Below are 15,785 nucleotides of genomic sequence, written 5' to 3' on the forward strand. Positions count from 1 at the left end.
CTCAATGTACTCTTTATTCCATTGTATTAATCTTCCAGACAAGGGTCTGTTGTAAGAACGGCCCTAGAGGCCGAAACACGCCCGCTCCAATAAAGGCGATTTTATTATTATTATTATTATTATTATTATTATTATTCACAGTGGATGGTGGGGTTGCTTCAGTGCTGCCATCTGTGCATACAGTCTGATGGTTCTAAACTACCCCGTTAGATGGTAGACATATGTAGTTGTAAATATCATGGTATTCCACTTTTGCCGACCATTCCTCATTTGCCGCCTCTACTCTAATAATAACAATGCCACATTAATTAATTTACATATTTAATTAATATTTTAATTTAATTAAATATAATTATTCTAACTTATTATGTATAATTATTATTATTGCGACACTTTGTTGGACCCCTCAAAATGTATTTCTACATACGTACCAGCTAGGTGGTGTAGTAGTAGTAGTAGTAGTGGTGGTGGTGGTGGTGTGTGTGTGTGTGTGTGTGTGTGAGAGAGAGAGAGAGAGAGAGGGGGGGCTGAATTTTGTACTCCCCCCAAATGAAAAACATTCCTGTGCCACTGCACACACATGACCATGTTTGATTCACGGCTACCAGCTGACCCATTAACAACGGAGCATACATTCACAAATAAGTTAAATTTGTCAAAAATTGCAAAAAGTAGCAAGACTTTTCTCCTGTACCATTTTCACAATCCTTAAAAGTATCCTTTGCATTAGAAATCGTCGCGGGAAATAGCGGCGAAAGCTATGTTAACCCAAGATAACTTTTGTATTTTCAAGTCAAGAATAAAAACATTATATTTTATTGTAAATCAAATATGTGAGAGTCTACCTAGCCAAATTATATTGTCAGGCAAAAAAATAATTGCTACAATAAGTCTTAAAAATAAGTACAAAATAGAGACCAAAAATTCCATTTTGAGGTCCGAAAACAAGAACAAATAATCTATTTAGAGAAAAAATTATCTGGCAGTTTCATGATCCATTTAGTTGTTTAGAGAAGTGTTCATGTTTTATCCCCTTACCAAAAAGTCAAAATTTCTATTTTTGCCAGCTTTGCATTGGATCACTTTATATGCAACCACATATTAGGTTTGGTCAACACATACAACACACTACATTTCATTTCAACATGCTGCATAACTAAAAACTATTTTGAAGAAGTGTTTAAAATAAAATAAATGTGTGAAATCTTTAGTTTCAAGTAATTAAGACTTTTTTTCTTTCTTCTTTTTTCGTAGTGCCTTCCGCTGATGAACTAAAGCGTATAATGATGGTACATGGAGGCATATATCACCAGTACTTCCACTCATCGAAAACCACCCATATCATTGCATCAAACCTTCCGGACTCAAAAGTTAAAATGCTCAGGGGACAGAAAATAGTGAAACCAAACTGGGTTGTGGATAGCGTAAACGCTGGAAAGTTGCTTGACTTTCGGCAATATCTGTTGTATTCAAATCAATCAAGATTGCAACCACAATTGAATTTTGAAGTTGTGCCAAAGGATAATTGTGAGATACTCGAACATGCTAGTGATGCTTCCGAAAGCAAAAGTACAGAATCTTCTTTAGAAGATATTAAGTTAGAAAATGAACAAATTGGTAACGAAGATGATAAGAATGAATGTGACCAATTGTTCGAATCTGTTGCAAAAGACTTGAAGAGTGTAGGAAGTGCACATAGTGTTGCAGGACCATTGAATGAAACGTCAGCGTCTAATTTATCTAAAACCAGATCTTCCCATACAGCAGGACGAGCTGGTGAACCAAACTTCATTTCAGAGTTTTACAATCACTCACGGCTGCATCACATATCCACAATGGGGGCCTTGTTTAAAAGGTATGTCACGGAACTGCAGGAAAAGAGTGATAAAACGTTTCCAGGTCGTAGAACATTCAAGGAATGGAAATTAAGCAACACCACTAATTGTCCTGATGCCGATAACGATGAAGAAGGATTCAATAAAAGTTTAGATCATGACAGGAATAAGAGTGACTCATGTACCAAGTCGAAAGTAATAATGCACATTGATATGGATTGTTTCTTCGTATCTGTAGGACTCAGGAATTGTCCCGAGCTGAGAGGCGTACCAGTTGCTGTAACACATGGGAAAGGCAACTCTCAGAAGCATAGACCAGGCGTTGACAGGGAATTTGAATTCAACTACTACAGGAATCGTGTCAAGGGTAAAGTCAAGAATAACGCAGAAAAAGAGGAAGAGGTGGACGATGGGTTTATAGACGAAGAACCCAATTTGGAGTCACATAATGATGCTGACGGCCAGGGAACAGTAGAAAAGGAAAGGTTTTGGAGGCTAGAAGGGATAGAGGAAACTAGCTCTATGAGTGAGATTGCTTCCTGCAGCTATGAAGCTAGGAAAGCCGGTATCAAAAACGGTATGTTCCTCGGAGCTGCCTTGAAGCTTTGTCCAAATTTGAAAACAATACCGTATGACTTTGAAGGCTACAAGGAAGTCTCGTTCATGCTATATGATACAGTAGCAAGGTAAGTTTATTTTTTTGCCCAGAGATTTTTTAGACATAAACATTGGTAGTTTAATCATTGCATGCACACATTTTGCTTGAAAATTGTAACATTTGAAAGTTGTTCAAATTATTGATTAGTAGTAGTGGGTGAGAATTTCACTGCAATTACAGTAAAACCTCGTTAATCTGGACTAATGGGGGGGGGATAAGTTGACCGGTTTATTAAAAGTCCGGATATAACCTAAAAGAACAGTAGAAAGTGCATTAAAACTCAGCTTATAGCAACACAACACGTTTATTATGGTGTATTTAAAGGGCATAGGCCTAAATACACTATACAGTACAGTACAAAGTCTGCGGGGAAACAGAATTTCATCAGTGGTTGACTGCCTTTTCTTTGGGAAGTTCTCTTGTTGACTTGTAGCCACATTTAAAACCTTGCATTCTGCTTTTTTGCCTGTCTGGATTAAGTGAAGTCCGGCTTATTGGAGTCCGGATTAACAAGGTTTTACTGTATAAGCATCAATTTACCACAGTATTGCTTCAAAATATTCAAGAATTACATCAGAATATTAAAATACCTGTTATGTAATCACAAAGCAAAATGAATGAAAACTACATTTTGCATGACTTCCAGGATAATTAGGCTCTGCAAAAGTGTTGTGTGGCATTTTTGTGGACCCTGAAAGAGACCAAAATGATGGAATGGTGTTGGTCAGGATTGGTAAATAAAATCCAACTGATACTATTGGTATCAGCTGATAGTGATACATCAGGATTGGTATCGGCTCAGCCTTAGCTTGAGTAGGATATATTTGTTATATTTGATTGCATCAGTATTTGTGCAATTTCACCCTCTCCTGCATGTGTATACAAAGTGTTCCATTTATGCCGGCCCCCGTAGTGGAGTGGTTAGCACATCATGCTACCATGCCAGGGGTCCCAGGTTTGAATCCCAGCCTCGGAATGGATATTTGTGAGTGCCCATTCATCAATTTCTTCACATCATCAATCATTCCCATCTTCGCAAATTAGCCAAAAGTGGCAAAAAAATCCAAAGTAAGATAAAGCTAATCAATCAAAGTGTTCCATATGAGAAGAATATTTACTATTTACTTTTTATGACTATATAAGATTCAAGTCAGTTTCTGTCAGCTTCAAACTTCCATATTCATTTTCAACATTCTAATTGCCTTCCTCATCCTCCTTCACAATTTGCACAAATCATTTCACAACTCTAACTGAGAACCAAACATTTTTTGGTTTGAAAAAAAAATTGCACCTTCTAGTTTGGTGTTAATCAAACTTCTGTAACCATGGCAGGGATTTCTTTTTCTGTTTCTAACATTTCTAAAATATGTTGATATATTTTTGTTATTGCCCCCTAGATTACCAACAATGTGAGGTGAGGCAATGTGATAAGCACCATGCTCTGGCTGCTTTACACTTATGGTTGCCCCCATTTATCAGAGACTCAGTTGATCCCAGAACTTCTTTATACAGGGACATGATTGGAAGATTCCAATCTTAGATCACTCACTCACTCCGGCAATCAAACCCCAGTCTCCTGCATGGTAGCCTGATGCCCTAGAGACTGGACCAGCGTGAGCGACGCTGTCCTATTTATAAAGATACTAAATATTATTCGTCGACGACCTTGCCGATGATCTCGCAGCTTCTTCTAGTAACTACCTCCTTTTCGCAGATGACTGTAAAATTTTCAGAGAAATCTCCACTTCCGACGATACTCATCTTCTTCAGAATGACATAACATTTACTTCCTGGTGACTGACATGGGACCTTACACTACATCCTGAAAAGTATACTACTCTCACCATCACTCTCAAGAAGAACCTGTTAAAGTCATCTTATTCAGTCTCTGGCAGTAACATCCAAGCAGTATCCTCTCACAAAGACCTAGGCATTGTTTTCGACCTAAAGCTCACATTTGAGGAACAAATTTTAGGCACCACTAAAAAGGCCATGCATCTCTTAGGTTTACTGTACCGTTTCACTGAAATTAGTGACATCTCAGCCCTCACCTTGTACTTCAAATCATTCATTTCCCCAATAATAGAATACTGCTCTCCCGTCTGGTCCATGGCATGTCCCACTCATCTCTGTAGAATTGGTTCAGTCTTTCACTTCTTCCTAGCTATAGTTCGATACAGGGTTCCCTCATTATGCAATTTTTCATCTCCGCATCTCTTGTCTTTTCTAAACTTTACAAACTGCTTATCAGCTACATTTGCAGAATGATTTCAGACATTTATACAAAATTGTGAAAGGCAAAATCAACTGCAACACACTTCTTGAGGAATTCCACTTTAGAGTACCTATGTGCTCAACTCGCAACAAAAGATTATTTTATACAATAAAACCTAAACTAGAAATTAAAAAAAGATCCATCTTTTACAGACTTGCCACACAATACAATGATGTCTCATCAAGAATCGATATATTTTCCTCCGAGTTTTCCTTTCGGTCTTCTATTAGAAGAAATGTCAAATAGTGCCATCTTTTACTTATTTTTGTTAATTTGCTATTCACTTTTGTGTTATTTTGTTACTTTTATTATTATCATTATTTTTTTTTATCATTGCATTTTCATTGTTGACAATTTCAGTGTAAAATGGCCACCGGTGCTGCATCTGGAATTTTCTCAATAAATAAATAAAATATGTGTGATTAAAATGCACTGTATGTTTATTTTTACAGTGCATTTGCTGTATTTACTTCTGATGCTGTAATTTTGATTTTGTTGCAGTTACACCTTAAATATAGAAGCTGTAAGCTGCGATGAAATGTATGTTGATTGCACTGACATTTTGAGAGAGAGTAGAGCCACGCCAATGGAATTTGCCAGTTTCTTAAGGAATCAGATTAAGGTTTCTGTTTGATTTGTTTTTCTGCATGTTGTGTAATGATTGAAAATATTACATGTAAAAATTAGGGTTGAGCTGATACCACTTTGACCAATATTCTTACTGATACCGATGCCTGAAAATTATGACAATTAAAGCAGTTCTTAAAAAGAAATATTCTTTAATACGAGGGTAGACCAAAAAGTTCTTACCCTCACCATGATGTAGATGTGCTAGAACTCACAGAATTGGAGGTTGGTATCTCAATAACAAGAGGGTTAGTGAGAAAGGGCAGGACATGTAGCTTTGTGTTAGCGATGAAAGAGAACATGACACTGCTTCGGTTGTTACGTGTTTAAGCTTGTAGGGAACGACCGTATCCCAAGCATGGGGCTGTCATTAATTTCATAATTGTATGTCATTTAGAAAGTACAGCAGAAAATTGCAGCTGATCTAAAAGAAGTACAAAGAAAGTAAGTTCAGCATGCATGCTCACTGCGCAGCATAATTCATGATGTTATTTGGGGTGTAAAGGGGGGTACCTTCCACGTAGGTGCCTAAAAGTCAACTTCACTTCCACACAGTACACTATGGACTGCATTTTGCAGACAAACGAGGTGCACTATGGCCAGTATAATTTTGTGCGTGTTGTCTTGTGTTTTGTCCTTGTGTGTGCTGAGTGCCTCTTAACAGCCTCATCTTTTAACCGGTCAGAAAAGAATATTATTTTAATATTTTAGTGACGACACGACATTAGAGTTATGTTATTTTAGTTATGGTAAGGGGCTGGACCCCGTATAGAGTGACGGGTGCAAAATAGCCCAAGTGCTGACGCACCCAAAATTTTAAATTCAATTTCAAATTCAAATTCATGATGTTATTTCATACCTCAGAGGTAGTTAAAAGGCTGGGGAACAGGTGTACCCCATGCGCCTATGCATGTTACAAAATGACACGCCTAACACAGCGTTAATGATAATTGAAAGAAAAAAAGTGTGAGAAATAATTATATCACATCATTTATGTGGCAAGCCCAATAATGCCTAAGCTTAGTTCTAGTTGCATCATTTTACTGGCGGTATGATTCTAATAATCTATTCTTTAATGGATATATGCAGCAAAAGACAGGCTGTCCAGCCTCAACAGGCTTTGGGTCCAGTCCTCTTCTGGCAAGACTTGCAACCAAAAAAGCCAAACCTGATGGTCAGTTTTATCTTGAGCAGTCAGCGGTACAGGACTTCATGAAGAATATATCAATTGAAGATATTCCAGGTGTGCACAAGTTCATCTCTTTTATCAATTTTTGGCATGTTCTTCCCAGTCTTGATCAAATTATAATTTGTATGGTTATGTGATGGTCACTGACCTCAGTTTGTGTGCATATTTTATAACGTTTTGTTGTTATTTTTTGTGATGTAGTTCAAGGTGTGATCATCTACGAACGCACTCATATTCTAGCCTCCATTTCACATATAAATCCCAGGCAACTGAGGTTCTGGCACCTTGAAATACAGCTAATATAAATATCTGCCATCTTACAAATAATATTCTAAGATTTTTAATTCATTAGTGGCCAAAATTATTAAAATTTTATGTTGTTCCAATGTAATCCTCATACGTCTTTCTAAAGATTAAGAATACAATGCAGTGTACTATCAGTTACAAGAGATAATAGGTGACAATGATCGAAGTACAAGACAGCATAGGTGCCTGCAAAGGGGCGCCAGTCTCCCCCTTCCCTCCCTGATGTTCTGGAAAGACTTCATACAGGGTGGTCCAAAAAAATGTTACCACTTACATATATGGGAGGTTGAGTTATTATGTTTATTCGGTTTTCATTATGTTGGACATTGTTTGATTTGTGAAATACATTTTTTTATGTATTGGCTAAACTCCCATCATTCAATCAGTGAACACCTTCAAGCTGGGTGCCACCGTTCTCAATGCACACATGCATCCGTTCAATCGTGCTCTCGATTACTCTGTGACACATAGCGACAGGCACGGACTGTATCACATTGGTGATTCGCTGGTGAAGGTCTTGCAGGTCTCTTGGTTTCACAGCATAAACACGTTCCTTCACCATCCCCATAACCAAAAGTCACACGGCGTGATGTCGGGAGATCGTGCTGGCCAGAGAAGGGGCCACTTTCCTCCTCTCCTCCGTGCCACAACTACCTGCACATAATAACACAAAATATTAACATAATATCAATAACTCAACCTCTCATATAAGTGGTAACATCTTTTTGGACTACCCTGTATAATTTAAATTTTGAAATTGTAGCTTGAAACATAGACAAGATGTTTTTCTTGTATGTACGCATTGTTTGCATTATAGAATTATTTTCCTTTAGTTTACGGTTATTACAAGCATAAGAAAACAGTTATCTGAAATAAAAATAAAACACTGCTTTTTTCACAGTTAAGTTGGTATATTACAACAATGTAACATTGACAACATCCATTATATAATGGATTCTTTTTGTTTAAAAAATTAGTAACCATTGTTATAACTGTATCTTTAGTCAAAATGAAAATAAATGTCTGATGAAAGGAGCGTGTGTTCTCCTGAAACGTCACAAAGAAAAAACTGTTTTCTTATGCTTGTAATAACCGTAAACTAAAGGAAAATAATAGACAAGATGTGCTGTGAGAGACAGAATATTATGAGCCTATAAAAACTATCCTGGTTATGTGGATGCTTTATGGGAATTCTATTAACTGAAGAAAAGCATCAGTTCACATTTCATCCCCCCCCCCCACACACACACTTTAATCACTGCAGGGCTGTGTAAACGCTGTCTGAAAAATTGCCACCTAAAATCACCTAGCCCAGGAATCAAATCTGTTTTTTTCCACAGTTGGATACTGTACTAAAATCTCGCATGAATTCATGTAGAGATATATGGAAGAACATCTGGTGGAAAATTCTGTACAAGAATGGCACACTATGACAGAGATCCAGGTTCGAGTTCCGGTTGAGCCTACATTTCTTGCTTAAATTTAAATTTCTATGAGGTCTCCCGTGTGTGCCAGATCAAAATTTAAAGGCATGTCTCATTGTTGGGGAGAAGTTATCTAAGAAAGAGACATCTCTTGGGGTGCTGCTGAACTACTAGACACTTACATACAGTACTCACTGAGGCAATCTTAGTTCTGTTGTCTTTGGTTCATGCTCTCAGCTATTTTTTTAATTCAGTGTGTACCACCAGAATGAAAGTATATACAGTGGAACCCTGATTTTATGTTCCTGGATTTAATCTTTATGGTCCCAACATAGTAAAATGTCTTAAAATTTTCCTCAATTTTACATTTACCCGCTTGGTCCCCTGAATAACGTAAAATCGAGGTTCCACTGTAATTGCAAGCTGTAAGCAACATTATATTACATCTTCCAGGTGTAGGATATTCACTCAGTTACCGCCTAAAGAACATGGGAGCAGTTACTTGTGGACACCTACAGAGTATACCCTTGTCCTCCCTGCAGAAAGAATTTGGTCCCAAAACCGGCCTTTCACTCTACAGGCACTGCAGGGGAGAGGACAGCAGACAGCTCAATGTAGAGCACTGCAGAAAGTCAGTGTCTGCGGAAGTAAACTACGGAATACGATTTACTAGTCAGGACGAGGCCAATAACTTTCTCAAGGAGTTAGCAGGAGAAGTGCAGAACAGACTGGAAGAAATTAATGTGAAAGGAAGATGCATTACATTGAAGTTGATGGTACGTTTTCTTGTCAAGTTTTTCACTTTTATGCACGCTAATGTATATTTATGTGTTTCCGTACACGTAAAGGTACGAAAAAGTAAATATTCTTCCCTCTGAAATGCACCATTCCTCAAGGAACATAGAGGATGTGCTGTTTCCAGTTCATAATGGAGATGTCCCCGATGGTGCAGTGGTAGCGTCGTTGCCTTGTAATGAAGGGGTCCCAGAGGTTCGATACCCGGTGGAGGCACATAGTGGTTCGGATCCCACTATAAAGTGTAGGTCCAGTCTTGATTAGCCTATCTCTGCATAAAGTGGACTTAAAACACCAAATCAAACCAAACCAAAATCATAATGGAGATGAAGTGATCAACACCATGCTTCAGTTGTCTTTCCCCCTCCACTAGGTATCAACTGACTGGGTGATCTTTATACCGGGACATTGTTAGAAAAATTCCCCTTCAAAATACCTTCCCAGGTCAAACCAGGATCCCCCAAATTTGTTCTTTTAAGCAGCATATTTGAACAAGGTACTATTGAATCACTATTATTCAGTCAGTTAAGTTGCATTTTGTGTTTGCTTCATGCAATCTGTCTCTTCATGATGTGCTCATACAATAAATCCTAGAAAGCCAATTGCTATTATTGCATAAATTATTCCAAGAACTGCAAATGTTTCTTTTTTACCTCTTTCTTGGGTTACAATATGTGAAATTATTCCAACATCTTCACCCAGTTGTTAAAAGTACTGAAAATATTAACATTATGTCATAGTAATTACTCGGTACTGTCTAATTTGTTCCTAGCGTATCGTACCCAAGGCGTTGGGTAAAAGTGACAGGTCTGCTGTTATTGTTAACCTTACAGGAAGCAGACAAAGGAATGCTTAATAAGAAATTACGCAAACGTTAGGGGGTAGTCGATGAGTGTTGATGGTGAAAGATGGGAGTCGTTGAGTGTGGATGGTGAGGAGAACGTGGGAGCTGAGGGACAGTTTTTGGACAGTGAGGAGCGAGTGGAGTGAAATCTGACAGTGAGGTCAGATATGACAATTGCGATTATTGAAAGGACAATCTGTGGGAATAATCATCATCCAAACGGAAGGCAAGTAAGATCCTTTTCCTAACAGTGTCCATATCGATTCAGTCGTGGAGAGTATAAAACACATTTCTAGTTCAAGTCAATTGTTTTGCCATTCCTTTGAACGTGATCTCTCGCACACCTCACTTTTAGGCAAAACGAGTAATAACTTTCAGGAGATGACTGATGAATAGCTACGTCACCCAAGAGACAACTTAGGGTCTCTGGTTTGATCCCGACGTAGGATTAAAACTATGTTACGCTAGTTTGTAATGATGCCTGTAGATGTCCACATGGACAGAGATTCGAACATTGGAATGCCTGATTTTCAGGCCCATTCTGCTCCTACATCAAAATGCTGGTATCGTCATTGTTCTTGATGCATTTTTGGTAAAGAAAAATTCTATTTTTTATCATAAAACATTTTTAGCGGATGACATGGCATGAATACAAAATAGTTAAAATAGAAAAATCATATTTCAAAATTATTTTATTGTGTGACATGTGTATCTCACCTTGATGGTGAACTGCATTGAGCAGTTAACTCACTACCTTGGTACCAAGTGTTTCAGATTTGAGTCCTGTCCTGGTTATGAGCATTCCTTCATCAATTCATGTAAACATCATTTCAATTTTATTGTCATGATTTGCCGAATGTGGCAGAGAAACAACATAAAAACAAGAAAATAAATACAAATACAAAATGTTTACAAACTTGTATTTTTAGAGAAAGCCCACAGATTTCTCACAGTTGATGATATTTTCAAACCAGTTTGGTTTTTTGGCAAAGACAAGTTCCATTCATGGACCTCCCTGAAGGCATAGTGGTAATGTCATCACATTTTAATCAAGGGGTCCCCGGTTCGATACCTGGTGGAGGCACATAGAGATTTGGATCCCAATTTAAACTGTAGGTCCAGTACCGATTAACCTGTGGATGAAGCGATCTTAAATCAAGACCCCACGGTCAGAAAACAAAACCGTAATAAGTTGCACGGTTTTAGAAATTTAGTTCATTTGCTTTACCTCTTCCTTTGCAATAGTCTTTGTAGGCTGCTCATGCGTCCCTTTTTTATTTCAATTTCTCTTAATTGCAGGTGAGGACCAAAGAAGCACCTGTGGAGACAGCAAAATTTATGGGACATGGAGTTTGTGATCACATAACAAGGTCAACCACCTTGGGAGGGGCTGTCTCAGATTCTGCAATCATTGCTCGGTATGTTGCATGATGATCAATAGCTGTGCTGAGCAAGGTTTTCGAATGAAAAAGATTGAAAGATCTTGTTATAAATGTATTTAAGACAGTATCCGTTTCATGCTGAAAGAAGTTGTTTCTGATATTTTAGTTTTGGCTGCAAAAACATTCATGTGTCAACCTATAGAGCAACCTCAAGGAAAAGAACTTCCGGCCAAAAGTCTCTGCGCACCTTCCCTTCCACCGGTTGAACTGAGGCCATAAGGAAGCATTCTCCACTCTGCCCCTCCCCTCTACATGGGAGGACGATGCACAGGAGTCGTGGGTCTATGCAGGCTCTTTTGCCTGTGGTTTCACTATAACATACACTTTCTTACTGAACTGCAGCTTTCCTGATAGTATAGTAGTAATGATCTTGCCTTGTAATCAAGGAGTTCAGGATTTGATCCATGTTGGAGGAACATTGTACAGTGCTTGTCTATTGTGATACAATAGCAATTCCATAATACAGTCAAACCCCAATTTTACGTTTACGTAAATTGCTGGAAACATAAAAAATGGGGAAGTATAAGGGAGTTTAAGTGTCAGTAAGAAATGACTACACTATCGACTTTTTAGGGGGTATATTGTATCAAAATTATTTAACAACAGGAAAGAAGTATGATAATGAATTTCTAAGGACAAAAGCAAGACGTGCTGTGAAAGTCAATGACGGATTAACAGCACCCACTTTTGAGGGTAGGGACGGTGGATGACTGCTTCTAACTGCCGCCTATTAGGTTCAGTTTATGCATCTGATCGTGTGAGATGTTCTTTTATTTTTTTTTTTAGAAATACTTGCCAGAGGAAGGGGGCTTATGACCCCCATCACCCCCTTTTGGGCATGTCACTGATTGTTATTTACATCCATGTTAATTGACGATTTATTATTGGATTTAGAAGTCTTGCAGAGGGCAAACACCCCTTCCACCAATAGTTTCCCCATATATAACATGTTTCCTTTTTTCTTTCTTTTTTTTTTTTTTGTCTTCCCGTCAACGTTTAATATTGCGTGATTTATTTTCAGCAAGTGAATGGTTCCGAAGAGAAGCGGCGATTACATTATTCTTAGCATCATGTGCATTTCCTTCCTGCACTGCTCTGTATGTTCAGGGTGTTTATTAGAAGGCAGAACAAGAAAAAAAAAAAATCGCTTTTCATTTTCTAACTCCTCGCTTTGTGTCTGGTACTTGTGTTTTCTAATCGTCAAAACAAAACAATCTTCGGAGAGGAGATTCAAAACTGGCGTTTTTTTTCCTCCAGAGTGGATGAGTCGTAGCTCTGGAGCCACGAGACGAAACATTTGGTGTGGGTTGCCAGCTGCCCGTTGCTCGCACCGGTTTGTAATAGAAGGGAGGGTAGGGGGGAGACGACAGGTGGTGGAGCGATGCTGAACAAGTCTTATCAGAAGTGTGCTTATTCCTGGCCAAGTTGCAGGAAGGAGGGGAGAGGGGAGAAGGATCACTGCTTGAAACTCTCACATGTGTTCGTTGAATGCGCATATTCAGGTTGAAGAGCAACTGCGTAATTTTATTTTAGACCCCAGAGGAAAGTATTTTCGCCTTTAAGTTAATTGGCTAAGATGTCTCATGTAAGGGTGCTCACTTCCACATGAGCAAGAAAACCAGGGTGGAAACACTTGGCACTTTTCAGTAATTACAAGACCAGTGATTCGGGATGCACGATATCGCAATATATCGTCATGAAAATATCACAAATGATATGATACTATATTTTTTCCGTATTGTGATATCGGTGATGTACATATTGTCTCCACGATATATATCATCAAATGTTGTGACAATATATATCACTAAAATATTGTGATGATATATCGCCAACACGATATCACCAAATATGATGATATATTGCTGACGCAGTATATATCACCAACTATTCTGACGATATATCGCCAACACGATATTATCACTAAAATATCATGACGATATATTGCCAACATGATATATATCGCCAAAATATTGTGATGATATATCGTCTAGTTGATATCGCCTGGACGTCCGGACGATATATGGATATATGAAAAAAGTTGAAGGTAAAGTTTCCCATGCACTTTGCATCTTGCCATGATGCCTATATATATTATACATATATCATTATCCCAACCTCGCTCCCCCCTCCCCCACACAATTGATTTGACACAAATATTTTTCCGTCAGTGAGTAAAATATCGCCCTATCTGCCCATAGAAAAAATGGAAAAGAAAGTGATCACTTTAGCTTGAGCATTTTCAGCTTCATTCTGATAACCAAATGATATAGGGTCAATCCATACGAAGTCATACAACATGGTTGCTCGACCATTTTTAAAATAGTTTATTTTTGTGTGGTGTGAGCTTCATATGTTGACAGTTCAGAACCACTGTTATTTTATGTTTACTATCACCGGTTTGAAGATGATGGGTATTTTTTTATCATAGCGCGCGTCATTTTCTCCATTCGTAAGCATCAGCGGCAACTTTTTTATCTCAGCTCTGGTAAGTCCTACAACAATGAGACAAAATCTGTGATGTTAAGCACATTATAGGCTGCAATTATATTTCTGTGTAATTTTCTAAACATTATTCCTTCATAATAAATTTTAAGGTCAAAATTGTGTATTTTAATTGCTCAAAATGACATTTTTGAACATTTTTTTGGGAGGGAAGGCAGTTTTTTTGACACTTGAATTTTTTTGTGCAAGTACCTGTGTACCAATAGAGTATGTCAAAATTATTTGAAGCTTGAGACTTTAATCATTTTTTTTCTATAGGGTCATAAACATGTACTTTTTGTTAAAAAATTCCAAGTTCAGGGTTAAATATCTCTGGTGGGCAGTTGTTTAAAAATCTGAAATTTGTACACAATACAGTACTCCATGATAAGTAACTTCAGTAAAAAAATTGAGTTTGAGATTCAATTGGTTTAAGAGATACAAAACTCAATATTTTGCATTAAATATGGCATGCCTAATTTCATTTCTTATTAACATTTTGTGTTAAAATTCTGCAAAATGTAATTTGGAATGTCAATGAACAACATTACAATCCTGAAATGGCTCTGCAATAAAGTATATATACGAGGGCATACTGAAAAGTAAAGCTTCCTATCTTTTTATTTTCTTTGTTACCTTGTAAACGCATTTTGGTTTTTGAGCAGCCATACATTGCACTTATAAGACTTTCCCGCTTCTCCATTGAAGGTTTCAAACTTCTATCGCCAGGGGTTGTTGAACTATTGCGAGGAAAATGGCAGCATGTAACCATGCAATGTTGATGAAGCACCTGAAGAAGCATGCCGTGATCGAGTTTCTAAATGCAGAAAATGTGCTACAAATTGACATTCATCTGAGACTGAAGGCATTTTATGGGGATGAATGCGTAGACATCAGTACTGTGCAATCTTGAGTTTATTATGCTCTTAAAGAAAACCAAAGCTGAAGAAATCTCAGCTATGTGAGAGAACGGAATGAAATGCCGCGAACTGCAACTGATGGAGCTCATCGGAATCGTGTTCAGCTTGGGTTTTCTTTACGAGCATGAACAGCCCAAGATCGCACAGTACTGATGTCTACACATTCATCCCCTTAAAATGCCTTCAGTCTCAGATGAATGTCAATTTGTAGCATATTTTCTGCATTTAGAAACTCGATCACGGCACGCTATTTCAGGCGCTTCACCGACATTGCATGGTTACATGCTGCCATTTTCTTCGCAATAGTTCAACACCCCCTGGCGATAGAAGTTTGAAACCTTCAATAAGTGCAATGTATGGCTGCTCAAAAACCAAAATGCGTTTACAAGGTAACAAAGAAAATAAAAAGATAGGAAGCTTTACTTTTCAGTATGCCCTCGTATATATACTTTATTGCAGATCCATTTCAGGATTGTAATGTTGTTCATTGACATTCCAAATTACATTTTGCAGAATTTTAACACAAAATGTTAATAAGAAATGAAATTAGGCATGCCATATTTAATGCAAAATATTGAATTTTTCACGAGTTTTGTATCTCTTAAACCAATTGAATCTCAAATTCAAAATTTTTACTGAAGTTACTTATCATGGAGTACTGTATTGTGTACAAATTTCAGATTTTTAAACAACTGCCCACCAGAGATATTTAACCCTGAACTTGGAATTTTTTAACAAAAAGTACATGTTTATGACCCTATAGAAAAAAAATGATTAAAGTCTCAAGCTTCAAATAATTTTGACATACTCTATTGGTACACAGGTACTTGCACAAAAAAATTCAAGTGTCAAAAAAACTGCCTTTCCCCCCAAAAAAATGTTCAAAAATGTCATTTTGAGCAATTAAAATACACAATTTTGACCTTAAAATTTATTATGAAGGAATAATATTTAGAAAATTACACAGAAATATAATTGTAGCCTAT

The 15,785-nt window shown here is 37.5% G+C and overlaps 1 protein-coding gene across 3 annotated transcripts in view; it reads left to right on the top strand.

Annotated features, from left to right (window-relative positions):
• The window catches only part of Rev1 (Rev1 DNA directed polymerase), a 54,370-nt gene that overhangs the window by 17,933 nt on the left and 20,652 nt on the right, over positions 1-15,785 (top strand). For all 3 annotated transcript variants that reach the window (XM_083132185.1, XM_083132187.1, XM_083132186.1), the window contains 5 exons: positions 1,255-2,521; positions 5,270-5,390; positions 6,485-6,638; positions 8,768-9,090; positions 11,253-11,371. In XM_083132185.1, coding sequence (XP_082988311.1) covers positions 1,255-2,521; positions 5,270-5,390; positions 6,485-6,638; positions 8,768-9,090; positions 11,253-11,371 — 1,984 coding nt within the window. The remainder of the gene's footprint in view (positions 1-1,254; positions 2,522-5,269; positions 5,391-6,484; positions 6,639-8,767; positions 9,091-11,252; positions 11,372-15,785) is intronic.

This window comes from Lepisma saccharinum, chromosome 12 (assembly GCF_977018435.1).
Source record: "Lepisma saccharinum chromosome 12, izLepSacc3.1, whole genome shotgun sequence".
Taxonomy (NCBI): domain Eukaryota; kingdom Metazoa; phylum Arthropoda; class Insecta; order Zygentoma; family Lepismatidae; genus Lepisma; species Lepisma saccharinum.